Source organism: Pleurodeles waltl, chromosome 3_1, assembly GCF_031143425.1.
Source record: "Pleurodeles waltl isolate 20211129_DDA chromosome 3_1, aPleWal1.hap1.20221129, whole genome shotgun sequence".
NCBI lineage: Eukaryota > Metazoa > Chordata > Amphibia > Caudata > Salamandridae > Pleurodeles > Pleurodeles waltl.
The window spans coordinates 1,904,722,528-1,904,748,983 of NC_090440.1; the positions used below are offsets into that span (position 1 = coordinate 1,904,722,528).

At 41.8% G+C, this 26,456-nt stretch overlaps 1 protein-coding gene across 1 annotated transcript in view; it reads left to right on the forward strand.

Annotated features, from left to right (window-relative positions):
- Positions 1–26,456, forward strand: part of FLACC1 (flagellum associated containing coiled-coil domains 1) — a 245,081-nt gene that overhangs the window by 102,730 nt on the left and 115,895 nt on the right. The window contains exons 8-10 of the mRNA XM_069226071.1: positions 1,984–2,081; positions 6,470–6,522; positions 22,158–22,257. Coding sequence (XP_069082172.1) covers positions 1,984–2,081; positions 6,470–6,522; positions 22,158–22,257 — 251 coding nt within the window. The remainder of the gene's footprint in view (positions 1–1,983; positions 2,082–6,469; positions 6,523–22,157; positions 22,258–26,456) is intronic.

Consider the following 26,456-nt stretch of genomic DNA (forward strand, 5'->3'; position numbering starts at 1 on the left):
GGGTTGTGATTGGAAGTCATCTTGCAGAAGCATTTTCTAGATATTGTGTGTCCCACTGCACCCATGCAAGCCAGAAATGTATTAGTCTGGGTGTTATTTGTGCAAAAGGAAGCAAAATGAACAGTTATTCAAAGTGTGGTGTATCTACCTCCAGGCAAACACACATTCTCTAAGGCACCAACCATTCTTTTGTGGCCTTTGAATACAGTCACTCACAGTTACGGGTGCGATCTGTCATCGTCCAGGGTGCCAAGTGAAGAGATACTCTAGGTCGGCACGCTTCCTAACACCTACGGAAGCATTGCTAGGGCAATGGGGTTTGAATCAATAAATGGTGATCAGTGTAGCTTCCCTCCCTCCCTCTGATAAAGTAGTGGCTAAACATCCAAACAAATCGCCCCACAAATTAAAGATTGCAGGACAGCACAGTCAGTCAACTGTGCAAACTCATAGACCTTTGATGTCAGAATTCTGCATGATCATTCCCCATAGTCAAGTAGTCACCAGATCAGTGTATGTAGTGCAAGGTATTCAGAGTAACCGCAGGATCCATCTGGCGAGTTACTGTCACATTATCAGTTTTGTTTCCTGTGTCTTCCTGTGTCACTCTTTTGTGATTGATCGCATGCCTCTCAGCTTCTCTGCTGCTTCTGCGGGGGTTGTCTGCGCCTCCTGCATCAATCAAGATATTGGTCTGTTTAGTTTCCCTTTTCATCTCCTAAACATCTGCCTTGACTGAGAAGTTAGCGGCCTTAGTAGGCGAGATAGACTCACATTTTATACGTTGCTCCAGCCACTTTCACACCGCAGTAACCTCTGTTCGAAAAAGAAAGCCTTGCCATCTACCATGATCTTAAGCTTGGCTTTGAACAACAGTATGTATTGGATTTACATTTTAAGAAGTTTCCTTTTTACATATAAGAATGATCTTTGCAGTTGGACTGCCATGGTAAAGCCCAGAAAAATCTAGACGTCTGCATTTCGATCGCAAAGGAGCCATTCTGATGGTGATATCTTGGCTGCATTAATTTAGCAGTTGGTTATTATTGTGAGGTTTTATTGATGTTATGTTAATCTCTAAAGGAGCACCTTTTTACCTAAGTTTGATATTGGCTGTGTTGTTCCATCCTCATTTTCTCAGACCTTTCCTTGATGTCCAATGGTGTGCTATTGATTATGGTTGAACTGTTTATATTAATGTTTTTTGAAAATCAAAGAAAGAAATTAATTAGATCTAATTCTGTGCTCTGATCATAGTTTTGCTCTAATAGGCAGCTCGTTTTGCAATTTCCCATGCCATGCTTATATTTGTCAGTTTAGATTTTGATCAATAATGATTTAAGGGAAAACTATTCCTGCGATGTTTGTGTTTTATTGAAACACTACTTGCTACATGCTACAGTAGCTGCTTTGTATTTAGATACTTAAAACGTTTGCACATAGATCTGGAGAATTGTCCCTGCTATTTAGTAGTTGCCTTGTCAGCCAACATCTTGTTTGATATTGTGTAAACTCATGGGATGATGACAGTAAGCATTGTTTTCCCAACTCCTCCCTCTCTGTTGGCATCCTGCAAACTTTCTTCAGTAGATCTAAAATTAAGATGAGCAACCGATAAAAGTACGAGAGTATTTTGTGAGCCTGGATATATTTGTGCTGATACTGTCAACAGATTAAAGATTTTTTTGCTACAGCCCATTGGAAAAATGAGCTAGTGTCTAGCCATAAGACCAAATTCGATGTTACTGGTGTGTCGGACCACTATTGACTGCCCACCAATTATTTTGATGTGATCTGGTAAAGACTTTCCATAGCATCCACATTTGTTTTTTATGTTTTTTTTTTGCAAACTTGGTTGTTCATTGTGTTCAAAATGACAAACACCTCAAGGAGCAAGGTAGACTTAATGTGACAGGAAGACATATGTAAACCTGTTTTTGTAAACTCTATTCAATTGTTTTGCTTCTTTGTTAAACCACACAGGCGCCTGCAAGAAGCTCATGCTGCAGAACTCCAAGTCGCAGAAGCACAGTGGAAAAGCACACTTGAGGAGCAGCAGGCCAAGATGGATAAGAAGATTGGTAAATCAGATCAGAATCCAGGGTTCTTAATAGCAAATGATCAGAATTGTAATCCCAAAATTCTTACAGTGCTAAATCAGCTAGTGAAAGGAAGCATGCACTCCTTCCAATGCAACCCACTTTGTCTCAGTGGTGTTTATGAAACCTATTGTTGAAAGCCTCCGAATTGGGAATTAGAGAGGATTAGGACAGGTATGATTGCTCAAGAGTTCCCAAAGTAGCCCTGATTTTTTTAATAGTCCATGGATTTTGATATAAATAATTGTGACTAGTGTCATCTTCCCTGTTTCCTGCTTTTAGGCAGTACTTGGCTTTTTCATCTTACATTATCATTAGATGTAACTGACAGTGAACTGATATGACGTGGTGGTGGTGGAGGTGTTAGATGTGGATTGCAGAAGGACCTCAAGAGAGCGTAGCAAAGATGTTCTTTACATTAAATTCTGATGGGCACAAAGTAATAGTAATTTTGTTGTGCAAGAGAATGATGAGAAACCGATTTGCTACATTAATGTTAAAAAATGGATAACAATTTTTGACCACTGTCGTGCAGGATCTGACATATATTATGTGGGCATTAAAGTCTCTACAAAACACAGATAACATAGGTGGCTGCAGTTCAAATCTTTTAACCAGGGCCTATGGCCATCATTACCTTGCTGTCTTACCCGGAATGGCAGAAGACTCATCAAATGGAAGCCCTCGGATTGCCATCAGGGGGTCACATAGTGACAGGGCTCCATTGCCAGGTGGATACCTCTCCATTGGTACGTGTTCTACCAATGAATTACACGTGGGCTTCCAAACAAACTGCCACGTGATTTTGACTTCCAATACCTTTTTCGTAGTGCTTCTTGAACATGTTACGTAGTACTGAACATGGCCCTTCTCGTATATTTACATTTTTGGGATTTGACATTCGTGTCTGCACGCTGCAAGGGAACACGACTGAGGAGAAGAGGTGGCAGGGTTCCAGGCAGGGAGACTAGAGATGGGCATTGAAATGGCAGGTTTTAGGCGTGTTCTTGAATTTGAGGTACATGAGTGTGTGACCTGTAGTGAGTTCTACAGTTTGAAATGGTAACCTTTTCCTCCTTTGGATGTCTTCCTGCTTTTGGGAATGATGGAGGGGTGTGATGCCAGCTAAGGCAGTTGCTGGTGTAGTCTGTGGGCCGTAGGGTTTTGTGGACCAGGAGATAGTGACTACGCTGCCAGTACTGAACTTTTCCTCTTCCCAGATTGGTACTTTTGCCATGCCAACCTCTGATGCCCACCTGCCCCTCTGTTCCCACTCCAGCTTTCCCCTACTTTGATGAATGGTGGCCACACAGTTCTCCAATTTTTTTATGGGACGCAAAACCCCACCTCAATTGTGCCTCTTGGCTGTGATGCTCTTGTTTGCTGTTCTTACTTTCTGAACTACACAGTGACTGCTTTGCTGCGTGCCACAGGATGATGCGGGGTTGCCCCAGTTGAAGTAAAGACAGACTTGGTTGCAGTGTTAAGTGTGCACTGAACAAGCGTTTCTTCTACTCCTGCTGCTGATTACCAGCTTTTCTTCCGCTCAAAATGCGGATTATTAAGCACTAGGTATCTTTGGGGGAGGGGGGGAGTAATTTGTAAGGAAGCCACGATGTGGAACTGGCATGGCTCAGTGGTTACAGCTGGGAACAGCACCGGAGTGGTGTCATCAGAAGAGTCTTGTTTGAACAGGGTCCAACCTGGACACTTCTAGGTCCCTAGAAGCAGCAAGTGTATCTCTTACAATGAGCACCAGGGTTGTGGAAGTCCCTGGGATGCTGCTAGCAGGTGTAACACAGGCAACTCTGAGAAAGCACTGCCAGTGCAGGTTGCCTCCTCTTTATGTGGCCATCCTGCCTAAATTGATTCAAAACATCAGACGTTTGCTTTCTAAAGTGATCTAAAACTGGATGTTCTAGGGATGGTTATATCTAGAATTAATTTCAGAAGTGCTCACCTGACTGTCCTCACCAATTCATGTCTTGCCCTCTTGAAGCTGGCCTCTACTCTGCTGCTCGACTTACCTATATCCCCCAGAAATTCGATCATATGACTTTGTTGTTACCTCTGGTATCAGGATGTACTTACTAGACAGTTTCATAACCTATTAAGCTCTTGTAGGCCTGAAGTGGTGTTGAGAATTTTAGGAGTACAAAACTATTTAACATTGAAACCTTCAGTATAAGAAAGAAAGATACTCTGGCAATGCTCATAAATTTTGAATTCTTTACCAGCATAGATTAAGTTTAATTATTCTCTTTAGGCCAAAAAAACGTGGTTGGAAATTGTGTACTAGTAGTCACGTTGCAAAATGTTTAGTCATAGGTGCTCGCAGTGTGACCTGTCTAATGAATCCCAATTAGGCAGGCTTCTAGTTGTGACCCCCTCTGTGATTGGCTACAAACACACGGATGATGACCTGCAAGAAAGAGCAGAGCACCATCTTTGGGTTTGTATTTTCAAACGGGAAACCTTTTTTTAATAAAAATCTGTGTTCCTTAAAAGAACTGGCGCTAGTTTAAAAGAATAGGAGGTTTCTGCTTGGATGAAACAGTCACTAGGCCTATCGACCACTATCGAGGGGGGCTATCTGTTCCTGCTGAGTCTGCAGCCAGTGTTCACAAAGGGGAAGATGTCCCAGGGGAATAAGGTTCCACCTTTGAGGCGGTGGTAACAGAACAATGGTTTGTGATTTCAATTTTGATTGATACATATAATTGCAAATCGCAATTAGGACAATTCAGAAAGGCTTTTCTGACTCTCAAAATGGGTTTAGGAAAGAGGAAGTGGGACACTGAAAGTTTTAGCGTGAGCTAGGTAGGCGGCTAGAGCTGGAGCCAAGATGACGGAAATTTAGAGAGAAAGAAGGAGAGGGGTGTAGTGAAGAGCAAGGTATGTTAGAACGAGAAATTAGCAGCAGGTAGAGTTAGAGAGGTGCGCTGAGGAAGTCAAAGAAATATAGAGAGTCACAAGGTAGAGAAAATGTTATGAGGTAGTGAGAGGCGAAAAGGAAAAGTGAGGTTCAGAAAGACGGGCCAGGTTAAAAGAACAGTGAGATAGAAAGAAAGGTAAAGCAAAATAGATGAAATGTAGAAACAGAGAGAGATGAATTGTAGAGAGAAGAGAGGTGAAAACAAAAAAGAAAGTCGAGGTTGATACATATTTTAAGAGGATGAAGTTGAGAGACCTCAATAAGGTGAGGTAGAGAGGTGTATAATGAGAGAGGAAAACTGGTCCAGTAGAGAGGGTGAGTGATGAGAGAGAGTGGATAGTGATGGAAAAATAAGTAGAAAAAGAGAGGTAGTGAGGAGTGTTGGGAGGTGAGGTTGAGGAAAGGGAGTTTGAAAGAGAGGGCTGGTGGAATGGTGAGCCTATAGATAGTTCACTAAACTATGACGGTCAAGTTTGAGTATTTTTTCAGTTTTTAAAAGTTAGCTCTTATCACATTTCAGCATAAGTATAGCATCACTTTAACCTTTGTTTTTGCAGTGAAATCTAAGATTTATTTTTAACATAAGCTAATATCTTTTTACCATACCTAACTATAATATCAACTTAACCGTTGTTTTTGCAAGTGAAATTTTGTGTTTTGTTTGTCATATTTTAAGATTAGCATGCACCCAGCCCCCCCTTGAGCAACTTGTGCCCAACTCCCCAAGAAGTGGGCAACCTCCAGGGAACGGGCATCCCATGCTCTGTATGGCTTTTGCCCATTGACAGTGGTGGTTAGCCACACGGCCTGCACCTAACCCACTGCAGGGCGGGCAACCTTCAGCCACGCTCAGTGGGAGTAGGTTACAGTGTTTGGCCTATGGCCAGGCCTTGGACCCAACCCACTGCAGAGCATCAAACCCCCACCTTGCACAGCCTTTAGCCTTGAGCAGTGGGGCTTGGATGTAGATGCCCAGGCACCCTATGGCAGAGTGACACTCTTCGGTGGGAGTTGGCTGCAGGGCTTGGCCTAAAGACTAGTCCCTTTGACCAAATTTGTCAGAGCTAAAGTTACTAAAGATTCTGTACCTATGGGAACTCGGACCTCTCTATAACAGACAGAGAAAAGAGAGAGAGAGAGAGAGAGTGTCTCTAGCAAATCTAGTTCTTCAGATGTTATCAAAGTGATCCCAATGGGGAAGGGGCTTACCAGGATCAGAAGTATCCTAATGTTTTGTACTTCAGTGCAGGTAGTGATGGGAAATGTATGAAGTCTTTCTACTACAGGTGCCCTCTTTGACGAAATTGAAGATTTTGCCAATGCCCCCTGTAAAATAGTGATAAGTATGTATCACAATAATCTATCAACAGTCTTCCCTAGAGACGTTGTTTTGTGTTTGTTGCAATTTTGACATAATCTTTTTTTTTTCTTGCAGCGATATTAAAAGAGGATTATGAACATTTGCAGATCTCCTTCAGAGCATACAAGGTTAGTGATTAAATTCTGAACTGATCTATTACAAGGAAAAATTCCCTTCACTCACTTTTCAGAAACGTCGCCAGTTTCCCTTTGAACATTTACCATTAATTTCTTGCACTTCAGTGTAATCAGCACTTTACACTGGTCGGTAACCAGGACAGCAACCTGTGACTTACTATCGTAAACCTCTAGATGAGCACTCACTGATCCAGAAGACTCACTGATCAAGAAGATGCAGTTTAGAATTCAAGAACTCTGTTAAATGCCGAACCCTGGGTAAACATCTGTGAAAATGTTTATCGCAGTCGGAAATTTCCAATGAGAGAAAAACACACCCTAGAATGTTCCTCTCTGTATATTTCAGAAAGTCAGAAGGGGGGACAAGGGAGGGCAGGTTTGTGGGTTTGGGGAGGAAGGCCCAGTAAATACCAGAACATGCAAATTTTGGTATGGAAAGTACCAAAATATGCCTGTTATGTTTGAAGTTTTAGGGCATAACTCCTGGTGCACGTATCAGATTTTAAAGCGTGTGGTAAGTAGCACCCTTGCTTCTAGGGAACTCATAATCACAGCCTATGTGTGGATCTTTAAGTGCAGTTTGAAAGGGTAAAAACGTACAAAAATAAAGTTGTTGTTCCATAAATGGTCACTCTAAAATGTTCAAAATTTTTGGGGATCATTGTAGTAATGGTTATAAAATTAAATACCATTTGTGAGGATTGTTGCCAAAAATCGAGAAACAGGAGCATTAAAGATGTGCTTTAGCAAGCACAATGGTTTGTTTTAGGCTCGCATAAAGCAAGGAGTAAAAGGAGGAAACACTCATAACTGTTCTGAAAAATTAAAAACATTGGTACTTGTTTACTGACAAATGAAGTAAACAGAGATGCATGTCCGCTGTCGTCAACATTGTAGAGTCAATCTGCACAAAAAGTAGAGCAATATATCTCAAAATGGATTGCTTGACTTCATTAGTGGATATATTGGAAACTAAATTTTGAATTTGGGCTCACCTTTGTTTGCAAAAAGATTTGTTGAAAAGATTGTGGCGAGTGAAAACAGGTTCTAGGTTGGTACAAAAGTGAGCAAAAAAGATGGTTTAAAAAATAACATAATTATTTTGCGAATTTTTGTTAAACATTAGGAAAGGGGAACTTTGATAACCCTCCTGAACGGTAATATTACTGCACAGGAGATAGTGTTTTGTGTAATTGTATCAAGATTTTGTTTAAAAAAAAAGAGAGAGAGTGAGAGAAGGAGGAGAACAAGATAAACTAAAAACATCAATAAAGCAGACACTGCCTTGAGCATGTAACTATTGAAACCAGTGAAAGTATAGTAAATATACTTAAATAGCTGCAGTTGACCGCACTGTAAATGGTTAGTTTACAACCTAAATAGAAAAATATATTTAAAGTGTGTAGAATGACTCAATCGCCATAAATACAGGAGACCGAATTTGAGTTGTTGCTTATCTTATATTGTGTTAAGGTGCATTCAAAGATCTTTGCACTTTAAAACATTGCAGCTGCATCATTCCAGCTGTTACATTGTTATGTGTGAGGCTACAATTCAAGGCTGCCATGCAGAAATTTGACAGGTAGTGAAAAGCATACCTGCATATGTGCACACCTGTGAAAATGTTATTATTGTATCTTTTTTAGGAACACTAATCATAATATGACAACTGAAAAGCAGATTCTAAATATGAATTGACAGCAGAAGTGCTATTCACTTAATTTATTTATCCTTTGTGTGGCAAATAGCATGATTAACATCTTTATTGTTATGTAAAGTTGGGTTATGCTCCCAAGAAAACCTTTTACAAGTGTTATAAGAAGATACTCTTTTTTGGATGGCATGAACAATGTAAACATTCCAAAGTGAATGTCAGCATAGCTATGCTTAGCATTTCTGTTCAAACGTGGTACCTATATACTTTTTGTTACATAACATATAATATGTAAAACAAAATTGATTTCTAACATTGACATTTGTGGAGGTAGTACACCTCTTGGTAACACAGAGTAGTCAGTTTTTATTTGGTTCAGAATTGATGTGAATCTTTCAGCATGGCATATATCATATGCATCATTTTAATATGCCAAGGCAGGTATTGCACCAAAATATTCTTATGTGTGAACTGTGTAGTAGAAAATGCTGTACTTTTCTATATGTCATACAAGGTATAATTATTTAAAGTATGGTCCAAAAAGGTTGGTATGCAAGTATCCAGTGGTTTTATAGTGGTCAAACATTTTGGAATTTTTATATGCCAAAGAAAAGAAGTCTTGCCGCTAGATCTGTGTTTTTACTTCTCCTCTAAGGCATAATATTGAGAGTAAAAATATCGTAGCAAAAATGCAGAGATCAAAAATATTGACTTTACACATTATGTAAGTTATAAGAATATCATGAATAAAATATTGGAAATACATAGGGAGTTAATAATGTAAAAGTGTTCCACATTACCTATAGCTTAAAATAAATAAATTACATTTTTAGAATATATCTGTAAAAATATTATATATAATACAAAAAAACTAAACATATATGTAATAACTTAAAAAAGAAAAAATATAGAACTTTCAATTACCAGTAAAAAAACATAAATAGCCACATAATTTAATTAATAGAAATGTAATACATAGAAAATATACTAACACTATTATAAATTATATTTAAAAAAATTTAGATATTGCATTAGCTGCTGTACATTATAAAATATTGCAAACAACTTTCCGGGCTTATACAGAGGAACAAAGCCAAAGGCCAAGTTCCTCCATAAGATTGTGGAACTCTAAAGTGCCTTGCAGTATCCTTATAATGTATGGTGGGGGTACTTTATTCCTTATAATCCAAGATTACTACATCACCTTTCCACAAACCACCTAAATCATTTGTGAGTTGCTCTTTCATGTGAAAAACCCTATTTGCAAACATGAAGAATATAAGTAGAATTTCTGCTGAAAAATTAAACACACCAAGAAAGCAGTTAGATATTTGTTCCACAAAAGATATTATAATGAGTTTAACATAAGTTAGATTTGGAAAAAACAGCATAGCTAGGAATATAAGGCATGCAAAAATATACATTTTGCCATAAATATCTTCACCTGTAATAATGAAATTAGAGATGGGCTTTTAAACAGGGATTGGAGGATCACTTGCATTTATTAATGAGTGTGTGTGTGTGTGTGTGTGTGTGTATATATATATATACACACACACATATGTATATATATTTTTGATGGCATGTGTAGCTGCAGATACACATGCTTTGCATAGCCTGCAATCTAGTGTTGGGCTCGGAGTGTTACAAGTTGTTTTTCTTTGAAGAAGCTTTTTTGAGTCACGAGATCGAGTGACTCTTCCTCTCGGTAATAGTGTGCATTGGCATCGAGTCCTTTGTTAGATTGTTGGATTATTTTCTTTCCGCCGTCGGGTTCGGACTTGTTTTCTCTCGATCTGGTGAATCTCGATTGGAAACTTCAAAAGGTATTCTATTCTGTCTGTAATATCATCAGTATTGTTTTCGATTGTGTTTCCAACTATACTTCATCCAGGGTCGTTTTTTTCTCACCCTTGCAAGGGGAATGCCCTTTAAGGGCCTGCTTCCACGTGAGTCTAATGGAACAAACTCCGTTTTGGTTCTGTCCTCAGTGTCACGCAAAATTTCCGTACACCAATCAGCACTCAGTGTGTAATCTTTGTCTATCTCCAGACCATAAAGAAGACAATTGCAACGCCTGTAGATCTTTTCGATCTAAGAAGACTCTTCTAGACCGTAGAGCTCGTCGTCTCGAGATGGCGTCGAAACCAACAGAAGACACACTGGACATCTTCGGTGAAGAACATGCCCAAGAGGAGGTTAGGCACAGGGCAGTCTTTTCCGTCCAAGACTCCGACTCTGAAGAACATTCAGATGACGACAGCCACTACGTGACTGCGCACAGTATTTGAGTACAGCTGCCCCACCACATCACACATAAATTACTAAAAAATACTCCAGCACTGGGTGTTGATCCTCCACTGCCGTCAGGCCATGATCGGATTCGAAAGCAAAGTCCGGATGACCAACCTTCGGGTTCGGCACCGAGATTTAAGTCTAAGGTGCACTCTGCTTCGACCATACAGACTCCCACTCCAATTTCGGAGTCGATCCGAAAAAACAACTTTGGAGCTGAAAAGATCAGCATCATCTTCGGAGCCCAAAAGGATTACACCACCTTCGGAGCTGACACTTTCCGTTTGACCAAAACAAAAGATTTGAGAGTCGAAAGCTAGGGGTCGTGAAGAAACTACTTCTACCCAGGAGTCCATAGACATTCAACCTATTTTAGAGGTGATGGATGCCAAACAAAGGAATATACTTATTCAGAAGGACAACAGAAGAATAATTGCCTCCCCTCTAATGTCCTTTAAAAGGAAACTGACTTTTAGAGACAGTTCAAAAGATGCACCTTCATCAAAGAAGGTCTTTAAGCACAAACAGGGAGAGGCTTCAACGCAAAAACAGCCTTCTCCACTACATTCTCCTGTTCCTCCTTCCACACCACCTCTACCACCATCACACACATATGAGGCACAATTATCACCACATACATCCTCAGTTTCACTGCATGGGGATCATTTTAGTGATGATCAGCAGGGCACAGATCCATGGGGCACATATCACTCTGATCCCATATTGCCCGATGACCCTCAGTTATATCCTGCCAGACCCTCGCCACTAGAGGCCACTACAGCATATAAACAAGTAGTGGCTAGAGCTGCAGCATATCATAATGTGCAAATGCACACTGACCACATAGAGCAGGATTTTCTGTTTGACACACTAGCATCAACACATAAGCAATATGAATGTCTTCCTATGCTCCCAGGCATGCTCAGACAACCTTCTGATATCTTTCAAGAGCCTGTTAAAGCTAGGATTATCACTCCTAGAGTGGACAAGAAATATAAACCAGCACCCTCAGAGCCTGTGTTTATAAGAGCTCAATTACCTCCTGATTCCATTGTAGTTGGTGCAGCTAGAAAAAGGGCCAACAGCCAGTCCACGGGAGATGCTCCTCCTGATCAGGAAAGCAGGAAAATAGATGCAACTGGGAATAGGGTGGCCTCACAAGCTGCAAATCACTGGGGGATAGCCAATTCACAAGCTCTATTGGCTAGATATGACAGAGCACACTAGGACGAAATGGAAGAGCTATTACAATACCTTCTTCCAGAACTGCAAAAGAGAGGACAGCAAATAGTAAATGAAGGGCACGCAATATCTAACAATGTTATTAGATCTGCTATGGATGCAGCTGATACAGCAGCTAGATCAGTTAACACCAGTGTGCTTATTAGAAGACATGCCTGGTTGAGATGTTCAGGTTTCAAACCTGAGATACAAAAGGCAATTTTAAACATGCCGTTTGATAAGCAGCATTTATTTGGCCCTAAAGTCGACACAGAAATAGACGAACTCAAAAAAGATTCAGAGACAGCCCAGGCCATGGGGACTTTGTATACCACACCCACCTGGGGGAATTTTCGTAGACCACAATTTAGAGGGAGTTTCAAACCTTCGGCTATGGAAACACCATCCACCCATCAAAAACAGTCCTCACAATTCTACACTAGAGAATCATTTAGAGACTCCCATAGAGGATCTAACAGTAGAGATAGAGGGAAACCCTCTGCATCCAGAGGTTCCTCACAATCTAACAAACAGTGACTTTCTCACTATCCCTACAGAGCACACATCTGCGGTGGGAGGAAGACTGGTAAGTTACTATCCTCAATGGCACAACATCACTACAGATCAGTGGGTTCTGTCAATTATCCAACATGGTTACTGTCTGGAACTCACTTTCACTCCACCAAACATTCCACCTCGTTCACACAAATTAAATCAAGAGCATCTCATTCTTTTAAAACAAGAAGTACAATCACTTCTACTCAAAGGTGCAATAGAAGTTGTACCTATAGCTCACCAAGGGAAAGGAGTATATTCTATATACTTCCTTATACCAAAAAAGGATGGTACTCTCAGACCAGTGGTAGATCTCAGACCTCTCAATCAGTACATCCTCTCAGAGCATTTCCACATGTTTACTCTTCAAGATGTCATTCCCCTATTACAAAAACAGGATTACATGACAGCATTAGATCTAAAAGATGCCTACTTCCACATTACCATACATCCAGCACATCGCAAATACCTAAGATTTGTGATAGCAGGCAAGCATTACCAGTTCAAAGTGTTACCTTTTGGAGTAACAACAGCACCAAGGGTATACACCAAATACCTTGCAGTAGTTGCAGCATACCTCAGAAGGCAACATATACATGTATTTCCCTAACTGGATGACTGGCTCATAAAAGCCAGCACCATTCAAATCTCTCAACAGCACACACAATAGAAAAATCAATACCCTACACAGTCTAGGGTTCACACTCAGTCAGCATTAGCATAACCAATCCCACAAAGAATTCAAGCTTTCCACAATCTCATATCACTGCTACAATACAATCAAACTTACACAGTAAGGTTTATCATGAAACTATTGAGAATGATGGCATCGTGCATAGCAATAGTACCCAATGCATGTCTAAATATGAGACCCCCTACAACAGTGTCTCTCGCAACAGTGGTCAAAAAGCACAGTGTCAGCTTCACGATCTAGGGTTGTTTGACCGCCAGACTTACAACTGTCTGCAATGGTGAAATCACACCAACTTATCAAAAGGGCAGCCATTTCTGGACCCTGTGCCACAGACCATAATCTCCACAGATGCATCAATGACAGGTTTGGGAGCCCATCTAAACAATCTTCCTATACAGGGAGAATAGGACTCAGTTGAGCAGACTGACCACATAAACCACTTGGAATTGCTAGCAGTGTTCCTAGCACTCAAAGCATTCCAGCCACAGATCATGCACAAGACAGTGTTAATAAGAACAGGCAATATGACAACAATGTATTATCTGCAAAAACAGGGGGGGGGCACTCATCCCAATTGTCCCTTCTAGCACAGACAATTTGGAAATGGGCAATTCACAAACGCATTAAACTATTAGCAGAGTATATCCCAGGGATACACAACCAACTAGCGGACCTTCTAAGCAACAATTCTTCACTTCTTACCTCACCCTCCTGCGGGAAAACAGTCTGACAAAGGACTCGATTGCCTATGCACACTATCACCGAGAGGAGGAGTCACTCTATCTCGTGACTCGAAAAAGCTTCTTCGAAGAAAACTACTTGTAACACTCCGAGCCTAACACTAGAGTGCAGACTGTGCAAAGCATGTGAATCTGCAGCACTACATGCCACGAACAGATGTACACTGAGTAAGTAACATTTTCCATATAACTGTTGGCTTCACTCTTTGTTGGCTCGTCACTGATTTCTTTCACTCAGTGGCACACGGCCACTTGGCCACACTTCAAAGCGGGCTACAGAGAAAAGACAGCAGCACAAACAGATGCATTGTGGAGAGATTCAACCTTTATAATTTCATTCAATTTCTACAAAAATGCAAGTATTTAAACATCATTCCTCTATCTACACAAATGAATACATTAATAATAATACAATTCAAGTGTCAGAACCCAGAAACGTTTATTGAGACATCATCAAATAAATAAATAAAGCATTTATCAGAAGCTATTTTAAAGAGGTATCCAATAATTCATTGGAATCTTGTCTACTTAATGTCAGGATTCTGTGACCATTTTGTGCTACGATCACTCATTTCACTTAATTAACTCATAGCTGATATAGGTGATGTACCCTGTCTCCTTCATTTAAAACGTAATCTTGCCTCTACATATTTAATTTATCACTAATGCAAATTAATCAGGTCTTTTAAGAGACAGACTGGTGCACAATAATGTCTTACTGAATCTTCAAATGTTTGATATACATATTCGTAATATGTTGACCCCATGAAATCTCACTTAATAGTCCATTCATGCAGGTACAGTACCTCCACAGGTCTAAGGCCATAAAATACCAACTCCATAATTGTACTCTCACATGTCTTAGTTTCTACAATATTAGCTCCTTGCCAAACTGGCCTGATACCCACAATACTCCATTTGAGCATACGTTTTCCTAATCTTCACTCCTCAAATTCTTGGGGTGAAGCTTACAATTTCAAAACTATAGCTTCATCCTGTTATCAGTCAGTTCTATGTTACACATCCTCAATGTACCCTCTTTTCTTGCTCTTTTCCAGTATTATGGATTGAACCCTAATCCCTACACCAAAAAAATACTTTTCTATATCATGATGTTGAACTGTAACATATAATTTTCCTACAGAACAGATTTCATGTTGTTTTTGTCTTTTTGTGCATCGACCATCAGTCATTTCCACATTAATTATTACAAACACATCAATAAATTGTTTACTATAAAGTCCCCAAAACCTTTTTCTATACATTCTTAGAGCTCCTAAGGCTCCACCATTACCTAAGTTAGCATGTTAGATTCATGTATCAATGTCACATTCTCTGGAGACTGATTTAGAAAAAAAAGTAAGAAGACATGGAGCTCTGCATCACAGTTTAAGCCCCATGATATTTCAGTGCCCATTAAAAGGATCCATCTAGATGCTGATTTTCTGAGAGTCAGTTCTTGATTTCCACCTTTTAGTGCTTTCATGATATGGTGAATTCCAAATAACAAAGTCATGCCTTGTCTCCACCATGTTCTTCCCAGACATGTTTGGCCCTATAGAGCATGTCACGTCCCTATTTTGAATGGCCTGAAATGCTGTAGGATTCGAAGTTTTGGCTTGTAAACAGTACTTCCTCTATATCTCCACACTCCAGGACATACACCACATATGGCATTTCACAAGTAATATTGCTCCTGACCATAAAGTTTTTCCAAGTCATGGACTTAAATTCACATGCATTCCGCCCATAGAGACAGGCTTTGCATTTCTGGCATTTCCAAAATCCCTTTTGTCTGTTCATCAACCAGTTTGATTCAGTGCTCGGGGCCTTCTGCATGTAACTACGTACTAGATAGTCTCCTAGTGAGGCTGTTTTAATGTATGTATATGTGTGTGTATATATATATATATATATATATATATATATATATATATATATATATATATATACTATTTACATACATATTTGTTTTACTGTTAAGTCCCCAGTAAAGTGCACTAGAGGTGCCGAGGGCCTGTAAATCAAATGTTACTAGTGGGCCTGCAGCACTGGTTGTGCCACCCACACAAGTAACCTGGTAATCATGTCTCAGACCTGCCACTGCAGTGTCGGTGTGTGTATTGTTACACTGTAAATTTGACTTGGCAAGTGTACCCACTTGCCAGGCCTAAACCTGCCCTTTTCTTACATGTAAGGCTCCTCTAAGGTAGGCCCTAGGTAGCCCCAAAGGCAGGGTGCAGTTTATGGATAAGGTAGGGCATATAGTAATGTGGTTTATATGTCCTGACAGTGAAATACTGCCAACTTCGTTTTTCACTGTTGCAAGGCCTGTCTCTCTCATAGGATAATATGGGAGCTACTTTAAATATGATTAAAGTGTAGATTCCCCTAGAGAGTAGATGGACATGTGGAGTTTGGGGTCCCTGAACTCACAATTTAAAAATACATCTTTTAGTAAAGTTGATTTTAAGATTGTGCGTTTGAAAATGCCACTTTTAGAAAGTGAGCATTTTCTTGCTTAAACCATTCTGTGACTCTGCCTTGTTTGTGGATTCCCTGTCTGGGTCAGTTTGACAGTTAGGTTGTTTTTCACCTCACACTAGACAGTGACACAAAGGGGGCTGGGGTGTAACCTGCATTTCCTGATTAGCCATCTCTGCTAGGAGGGAGGGGTGGAGTGGTCACTCTCATCTGAAAGGACTGTGCCTGCCTCTGACAATGCAGACTCCAACCCCCTGGTGTGTGTCTGAGGCCTTGCCTGGGCAAGGCAGGATTTCACAAGTAGGTGTGAGTCCCCTTTGAAGAAAGGTGACTTCAAAGACTAAAATGGATATAAGAAGGGCACCCAAATATACAGACTTGAGAAACACTTCTGGAACCAAGAGGAACCTCTGCCTGGAGAAGAGCTGATAGCTGAGGAAGAAGTGCTTCCCTGCCTGTGACTGTGCTTTGTGGAGCTTTCCTGCAGTGCTGCTTCTGCCAGAGTAAGAGGGCAAAGACTGGACTTTGTGTGCCTTCCATCTTGTGAAGAAATCTCCAAGGGCTTGATTTAGAACTTGCCTCCTGTTGTTTGAAGTCTCAGGGACAGCAAAGACTTCTCTCTGCCAGCACCTGGAGTCTCTGGAGAGACTCCTGCTCTGACAAGTGGTGCCCTATCCAGTCCCTGGGCCCTTGAAAGGAAAGCTGGTGGAAATCCAAGGAAATCGACTTCTGACGACTCCGGGCCGACGCCGCTGCTGAATCCGGTGACGCCGCCTGCACCCGACGCCGTAACCTTCGCTGGAACGCGACGCTCTTCCCAGGCCCGACGCCGCTGCAGCCCCGCTGAAGTCCGCGACTCCGTGGAAGTCGCCGCACCACGTCGTGACCGACGCCGCTCGAAGTGCGTGGATTCAACGTTTCGCACAGACGCCGCGATCCCCGACTTCGCGCATCGGCTTGTTTTCACTCTTCACCAAAGGTACTGTACTTGGGGGTCTACACGACTCCGGGTCCGGCGCCGCTGGTGTCGGCTTGTTGGGAACGACTCCGTCACGATGCCGTGTTAACATCTCATCGAAGCATTTTTGTTTCTAAACGCTATTTTTGAGTTTAATCGTTAAAAATTCATAACTTGACTTGTGTATGTCGGATTTTTGTCGTTTTGGTCTTGTTTTGTTTAGATAAATATTTCCTATTTTTCTAAACTGGTGTTGTGTCATTTTGTAGTATTTTCATTAAGTTGCTGTGTGTGTTGGTACAAATACTTTACACCTAACGCTCTGAAGTTAAGCCTACTGCTCTGCCAAGCTACCAAGGGGGTAAGCAGGGGTTAGCTGAGGGTGATTCTCTTTTACCCTGACTAGAGTGAGGGTCCTTGCTTGAACAGGGGGTAACCTGACTGTCAACCAAAGACCCCATTTCTAACAGAAATGCATTTTTTTGTGTTACTAATAACTTTGGCACCGTTTGATGAATCTCCATGAAACTTTCCAAAAAAAGTGCTCTTTTTTGCCTAGTTTGTGCATGGAAAGTTTCGGGTGATCCGTTAACGGGGCTGAGGAAAAAAGGAGGGGGGGTTAAAAAAAGCAAAATCACAATGCATTTTCCATAGATTTGTTAGGCAGGACCTACTGAATGCAACGGAGTTAGGAAAAGCTACTGAACGGAATTACACCAAATTTGGTAGGAAGCTAGATCTTGGTCTGCAGATTGTGCTTTTTGCGATTTAGTGTAAATCCATTCAGTAGTTTTTGAGAAATTAAGGTTTGAACATATTTGTATTTCTGGATAGTTGGGTCTGCAAGAGTCCCTCAAGAGTCTTTTTGGGAGTGCCAGTTTAAAAATATAGCACTCTGATTGGCCCACTAAGCTTTTTTCCCCTTGGGTCATCTTGCTCTACTGGGGGTCAGAATCCTGCCAGAGCAAGCGCTCTGATTAGCTGTCAGCAATATAAGAAAAATGTTGCTGGCAGCCATTACAGGTCTCGGGGACTTAGTCCCCTGACCTGAAGTTAAAAAAAGAAAAAGTAACATAAGGGGGTAGGGTAGGTATACCCTGCCCTTCTATGCTCCATCGGGGGGGTCTGATAAGTACCTCCTCCAAGGGCCAAAATACAAAATAAATTGGCAATTTTTTCCACAACTCTGCAAGATTCCCCGGGATTGTGGGAAAAAAATAACAAAATGGTTGCCCAGGGCCACATTACTTAATTAAGGGGAGGCGGTGCGCTGCCCCCGCACCATTATAGGCCCAGGGGAGCCCCTGCACACCGATTTTAATGAGCTATTTATTGTAACGTATTCTTTTGCTATGGTTTTAATCAACTAATGCAAATAAATTATTTGAAATTGAATTATGTTTTACTTTTTCTGCTGCTGGCTCTTAGGTGGGGGCGACGCTCCTTCATCATTGAGAAAGAGCCGACAAACCACTTTTGTGATGCCACCCAGGGGGAGCCCCTGCTTCCACTATGTTCCACTGCCTCGCCTGGGTCTCCAGAGTCTCGAGGCACTGGCAGAATGGCAGTTGGTGATCTCACAGCCTACTCCCTCCCCCTGCATCATCACAGACCCAAGAGAGATGGCAGGACACGGGCGGCACTGTGCCTCGCCAGCCACCATCCATCCCGTCAGCACAGGCCTCTCCAGACCCGTGATGAGAAGGAAGATGCAGCCACGCCGGCCGGAAGCTCTTTCAGAGCAGCTGTCCGCGCGTGCCAGCTCTTCGCTCTCAGTGTGGGAGCGGGGAGCATGGCTTTGATCTGGAAATTATGGATTTACTCAGTGCTTTAAATGGGCCGGTATTGTCTGTCGTGTGCGTGGGTGGCAGGAACTCTGGTATTATTTTTAAATTTAGGCAGGTAGAGGGTGTATGTTGAGGATGGGGGGAGGTGGGTGTAAGGATGTCAGTTTTTTTTTAACCCACTTTTTTAACATGTTCTGTATGGCTCCCCCATTACTCTTCTACTCCTGAATATGCAGGAAGCAGGGACGGGTAGTTTGAAGGGGCCATATACAGCATACCATTAAGATGGCTCATAATGTGATTTAACGAATGTTTTTATGCGAGGGTTTCTGAGGGACATCAAAGAACTCGAGCTTCGTTCTCGTCGATTTGATGTTCCTTGGAAACCCCTCGGCGAGAAATAGCACTGTAATTCACATTTTCCACGTCTATAATTATCGTAAAACGTTCACAGAGTAGGCGCAGAGTTGGAGATTATCATTGCATATGATTATTCATAATATCCAGTAGCATTTTTCAATTGCAAAACTAAAGACTGGTTTACTCATGCCCCTGAAGAGAGCCACTCGAAGAGGTTGTATAGGTAAAAAGTATGCAGAGCTGTTTGCAGGGACTTACAGGTAATATGTTTGTGCACGGGTCGACAGTGAGACTTTGGATGCCATTTACTAAACTCTGACCTGTATTTGGAATGCAGTGAGTCTCCTTTAGGGCACTGCCAATGAACTTGAACAAGTCTATAGGTAATTGCTCAAAGTTACATTTATTAACAGGGCAAAAACTAAGGCTCTTGCTCAAACGTTTGTGTTCATCATTAGTAAGCATTTTATCAGACAGATTAATCACATTTACTTCTAAATTAGTTGTACCCATAGCACCCTGCGTGTCAGCCCCAAGTGTGCTGATGTATATCATCATCTCTGTTTGGACAATTATCATGTAACCATCACCCAGTTTTTCTGGGGCCCTGTTTTTCTTTTTCTATAACCCTCGTTTGTTTTTTGTGTCCACAGAATTACTTTTTTGGACAGTCTGTTCGCAATTCTGTATCTGTGAAGTTCCTAAAAAAAAAGTGGTCCAGACAGAAATGAGGATACACAACAGAACACTCGGGCAGTGCCAACTGCTCACTTTGGTGCCCTAACCGCTTGTGCCACAGATGCTCAAAAGTTCTAAATTTAATTATGTGCCTGGATTGAAGTAAATATAACGCTAAACGTAAGCACACAAGTCAAGACAATTTCAGATCCACAGTCCTCATCCACAATTCTGATTCCCGCAAAAAACACCGTCTGGTTAGTGCTATATGTATTTATATAGTAGCTTAAGTGACATTTCTGTGTATTTTGTGCTTGTCTGCACAATGGGAGGTCAAGTTTGATTCACCAACTGGTACGAAATCTGTGCACAGCCCGAATACACAATTTAGAAATCCCACCTCCAAGCCGGAGAAAGTACTTCAGCTATCAGGCGGGAGACAGCTGTGACTCCCCGTGTGCACCGCAGACCCATTTGTATAGATGGCCTTTATGCTACTATATAGCCCCGGCCCCCTGAAGTGAGTGAAAAAGTAAATAGCCAAAATGCAAATGAATTCCTGAGGCCTGCGACCTTAACTATAGAAAATCGCTCTCACGAGCAGGCCGCTGACATTGCACCACAACTGCGGGTAGCGCAGTGCATCTCGATGGCGTCTGCATATTCTTTAGGGGTGGGCTGCAGTAAGTTACATTAGAGTGTAGGTTGCAATATGTTACAGTAGGGGGTGGGCTTCAGTAGTTACATTAGGGGTGTAGGTTGCAGTAGGTTACATTGGGGTGGGCTGCAGTAGGGTACATTAGGGTGTAGGTTGCAGTAGGTTACATTAGGTTGTAGGTTGCAGTAGGTTACATTAGGTTGTAGGCTGCAGTAGGTTACATTAGGGGTGGGTTGCAGGAGGTTACATTAGGGGTGGGCTGCAGTAGGGTACATTAGGGTGTAGGCTGTAGTAGGTTACATTAGGGGGTGGGCTTCAGTAGTTACATTAGGGGTGTAGGTTGCAGTAGGTTTCATTGGGGTGGGCTGCAGTAGGGTACATTATGGTGTAGGTTGCAGTAGGTTACATTAGGGGTGGGTTGCAGGAGGTTACATTAGGGGTGGGCTGCAGGAGGTTACATTAGGGGTGGGCTGCAGGGTACATTGGGGTGTAGGCTGCAGTAGGTTACATTAGGGGGTGGGTTGCAGTAGGTTACATTACGGGGTGGGTTGCAGGAGGTTACATTAGGGGTGGGCTGCAGTAGGGTACATTGGGGTGTAGGCTGCAGTAGGTTACATTAGGGGGTGGGTTGCAGTAGGTTACATTACGGGGTGGGCTGCTGTAGGTTACATTAAGGGTGGGTTGCAGGAGGTTACATTAGGGTGTAGGTTGCAGTAGGTTACATTAGGGGTGGGTTGCAGGAGGTCACATTAGGGGTGGTCTGCAGTAGGGTACATTAGGGGTGGCTGCAGTAGGGTACATTAGGGTGTAGGTTGCAGTAGGTTACATTATGGGTGGGCTGCAGTAGGGTACATTAGGGTGTAGGCTGCAGTAGGTTGCATTAGGGGTGGGATGCAGTAGTTACATTAGAGGGTGGGCTGCTGTAGGTTACATTAGGGGTGGGTTGCAGGAGGTTACATTAGGGTGTAGGTTGCAGTAGGTTACATTAGGGGTGGGTTGCAGGAGGTCACATTAGGGGTGGGCTGCAGTAGGGTACATTAGGGGTGGCTGCAGTAGGGTACATTAGGGTGTAGGTTGCAGTAGGTTACATTATGGGTGGGCTGCAGTAGGGTACATTAGGGTGTAGGCTGCAGTAGGTTGCATTAGGGGTAGGATGCAGTAGTTACATTAGAGGGTGGGATGCAGTAGGTTACATTACAGAGTGGGCTGCAGTAGGTCACAGGGGTGGGATGCAGTAGTTACATTAGAGGATGGGATGCAGTAGTTACATTCGAGAGTGGGCTGCTGTAGGTTACATTAGGGGGTGGGCTGCAGTAGTTACATTAGAGGGTGGGATGCAGTAGGTTACATTACGAGGTGGGCTGCAGTAGGTCACATTAGGGGTGGGATGCAGTAGTTACATTACAGGGTGGAATGCAGTAGGTTACATTATGGGGTGGGCTTAAGTGGGTTACATTAGAGGGTGGATTGCAGTAGGTTACATTAGGGGGTGAGCTGCATTAGGTTTTTAATTAATAATAGGAGTTCTGTTTGTCACCACAGGCCAGTCTACTCGAAGAAATGGAAGAAAAGTGGCGGAAGCGAGAGTCAAGTTGGAGGGAGACCCAAGAAGAAGAGAAAAACAAAGCCCTGATGCAACAAAGTGAGAGAATAATGAGTGTGGTTTGCTTTTGTCAGCCCCGAGTGTTCTGTTGTGTATCCTCATTTCTGTCTGGACCACTTTTTTTTTTAGGAACTTCACAGATACAGAATTGCGAACAGACTGTCCAAAAAAGTAATTCTGTGGACACAAAAAACAAACGAGGGTTATAGAAAAAGAAAAACAGGGCCCCAGAAAAACTGGGTGATGGTTACATGATAAGTGTCCAAACAGAGATGATGATATACACCAGCACACTTGGGGCTGACACGCAGGGTGCTATGGGTACAACTAATTTAGAAGTAAATGTGATTAATCTGTCTGATAAAATGCTTACTAATGATGAACACAAACGTTTGAGCAAGAGCCTTAGTTTTTGCCCTGTTAATAAATGTAACTTTGAGCAATTACCTATAGACTTGTTCAAGTTCATTGGTAAGCTCAAGCTTCAAAAATATTTCAAAGACAAAACTTTGAGAACTACTACCACAATTATGGAGAAAATTGAGTGTGAGTTATAGTATCTGTGATGTTTTAGACATAAACACACTTTTAAATTATTGGGTGATGAAATACTACTATTTGGTGATGCTATTATATAAGCAAGCATGTATTTATAAAAATAATGTATAAAAATGAAAGAAAAATTACAGGCAAAAGAAGGATGGAGAAGGGTGTTTATTGTGAATAAGGTTTACATACGGCTACAAGATAACCACTATAGCACTTTTTAAAAAATATTAGTTATGTCCCAGCAATAAAAATAGGGTTTCGTATTGTGAATATCCATAAAGGGAAATTCTTATGTTTGTGTTCATACATTAACCCTATCCCTTTATTGGTGTGAGGGATACCTCTCTTAAATGTTAGAGAAATTGATAGAAACAGGCTAATTGTTCAGCTTATGCAAGCATTTCTTCCGATCAGTTGCTTGAACTTTCCAAGTTAATATTAACCTCTCTTAAAAAAGGGCGGGATAAATGTCTAATTACAGACTTAGAATTAACATTTTTGTTCCAAAAATTTCCTACATTTCCATGTATGTACATTTTACCTAAGGTGCACAAACCAGGGGCCTTTCCCCCCGTGTCATCCCATTATCTTTGGTATAAATTATCCTACGGAAAGGGTCTCTGAGTTTATTGACCATTTATTACAGCTGTACGTGTTAATTAACCATCATATTTGCAGGACACCTGTGATCTATTAAACAAACTCATGGATATGAATTTTTCGGATGAAATTATATTTGTGACATTAGATGTCAACTCTTCGTACACCAGTATTTCGAAACAGAAATGTCTGGAGGCACGAGTAAGCATTTTTTATGCAAACGCAAAGCTACGCTTTATGAACATACAGAGATGCTACTTAACATGATCAGTCTTAGACAATAACTTTTTCAGTCATGACCAGAAATGGTATAGACAAATTTGTGAAGTAGCCCTGGGGCGAAGGTTTCACCATCCTATGCAAATTTGTACATGGGTTACTTTGAAAAGTTTCATCTTTGGCAATCATGTGTACCTGCCCTTACTAGTAACATCTTGTTTTTGGGGCAAGTACATTGATGACATTTTACTTCTTTGTACAGGGTCTGAGCCCTCTCTCAATGATTTGGTCACCCATCTGAATAATGATGATTACAATCTTAGCTTCACTTTACACCAGAGCAACACCTCCATAGAATTCCTCGAGAATGTCATTTATGTACACAAACATAAAATTGCTTCCAGCGTATATAGGAAGCCTACCTTCTGTAATGTAGTTTTTTGTGGCGCCAGTGCACATTCTAGCACTAAATTCAATCCATTCCCTATGTGGAAATGGTTCACATTCAAAGCAACTGTAGTGAAGATGTGAACTTTCTGACAGAACTATAGAAAACTGAACAAAGGTTCCATAATAGGGATTACACATGTGATGTGATTCAGAAAGTTTAAAATCGCATTAAAAAGTTAATTGTTTCTTCTTACTGGTTACTCAGGTGAAACGGACAGAAAGGTTTTCCTGCATTTAATAGAAATAGCAAGAACTTGTACAACATTTTACACAGGCATTGGCATATTCTTACTGTGGATAACAATACCAAGAGTCATGGACGTCTGCAGAATTTTTTTTAGGGGAGGGCGACCCGGATTGTTTTTTTGGGGGGTGGGGGAGGTAGGTTGCGGTCGGGTGCAGGTGTACTAGTGCAGGCAGCATAACACTACAGCGGCTGTAGTTTTACACTTCACTGTACCTAAATCCAGGGGGCTCAGCTCCCCTCCCCAACCCACGGACGAACATGCCAAGACCATTGTGTCTGCAAAACCTTCCAAAAGGGCAGAAACGTATAAATGTGAGAGATATAACATTTGCCCATTTACTAAGGACAGAACTGCGCACTTTCAATACAATGATACAATAATAGTGGCTGCTTTCACATGCATGATTTCATTAATTGTGGTTCGAAATTTACAGTGTACATCATTATCTGTCAATGTTCACATATATATGTTGACAGCACCATTAGATGTTTCAGGGAGAGGATTCAATAACATTTACATGCCATATGGAACCGACCTGAGAGATACCCTCTTGGTGTGCATTACAATCTAGTCCATGATAATCATGATGAGATCAAAATCAAGTGTCACGCACTAGATATGGTACATATGTCACATCATGGATGCAATAGGGTGGCACTTTTAAGTAAACAGGAGGCCAAATGGATAAGCAGTCTTAGGTGGTCATTACAACCCTGGCGGTACAAGACCGCCAGGGCTGAAATGACGGAAGCACCGCCAACAGGCTGGCCGTGCTTCCCTGGTCATTACGACTGCGGCAGAAGCGCCGCGGTCGCACCGCCGGGGCTGACGGTTTCCCGCCACAATGGCCCCGGCGGTAGTAATCCGCCAGGGCAGAGCTGCTAGCAGCGCTGCCCAGGGGATTAAGAGTCCCCCTACCGCCAGCCTTTTCCTGGCAGTTTCAACTGCCAGGAAAAGGCTGGTGGTACGAGGAGTTGCGGGGCCCCTAGGGGCCCCATGCAGCTTTTCACTGTCTGCAATGCAGACAGTGAAAAGCGCGACGGGTGCAACTGCACTTGTCGCACGGCCGCAACACCGCCGGCTCCATTTGGAGCCAGCTCCTATGTTTGCGGCCGAGATCCCCGCTGGGCCGGCGGGGATCTCATAATGACCGCGGCGGGGTGTGCCGCATTGGCGGCCACCCGGCGGTCAGATCTTGGCGGGCGGCTGTAGCTGCCCGCCAAGGTCATAATGAGGGCCTTAGGGTGGTTGAGTGTTGTTTCAATATCAACAGGGAACTGTACAGTTTTATAGATGCACGCTGAATGTTAAGCAACAATGCTTTCAAATCAAACATAGATTGTCTCAGTCTCTATATATTGATTGTTATCTTGTACATCTTTGGGTATTTTGGGTGAACAATTTGATTGTCTGAAAGTTAAGCAATGATGTTTTCGAATCAAACATACTTTGTGTTTAAATCTCTCTACATTAACGGTTACTTGGAACATCTTGGGGTATTTTGGGTGAAGAGAATTTTGTAATGTGCTGGCCATTGTAAAAAAATCTTTGTCACTGTCTATGTTGTAAAGAGGATACGAAAAGGACAGGTAACATGTTCCTTCCAGTGGATAACAATTAGATTTTTTGTCACGTAATACTCCAAACTTATCCCGCTATAGATTGTCATCTTGTCTTTTTTTGTGTTGGTAACACCATTTTTCTTTAGATTATATTGATAGGGTATTACTGAATGCCTGCTATTTTTAATTCCCATTGTCAGGGTGATTTATTTTATTTTATTTTATTTTACTTTTTTTTCTGCACACTTGTACTCATCATCAGCACATTACTAACTCCATGTGAATAAAAAAATTTGTCAGGGTAACCATTCTCAAGATTGCGAGTGCTGACATAAACTAAGATTCTAGGTTCATATTATTTTTGATGCACATACTAAGATTGCGACTGGAGGGTGGCATTCTTTCTCAGAATGCTGAGTTGGACTTTGTATGGGTTCCTAGTCGTTACTTCTCATCTTCATCTAATATGGACCTGTTGTGATGTGCTGCAACATTATACGAGGGATTTCTTTCCACATTACTATTATCAAGGCCGGGAGTGCTTGTATACAAACTGGGATCTTTTGGTCGTATTAGCTTTGGTGCATGCACCAAGATGGCAACTGAGTGG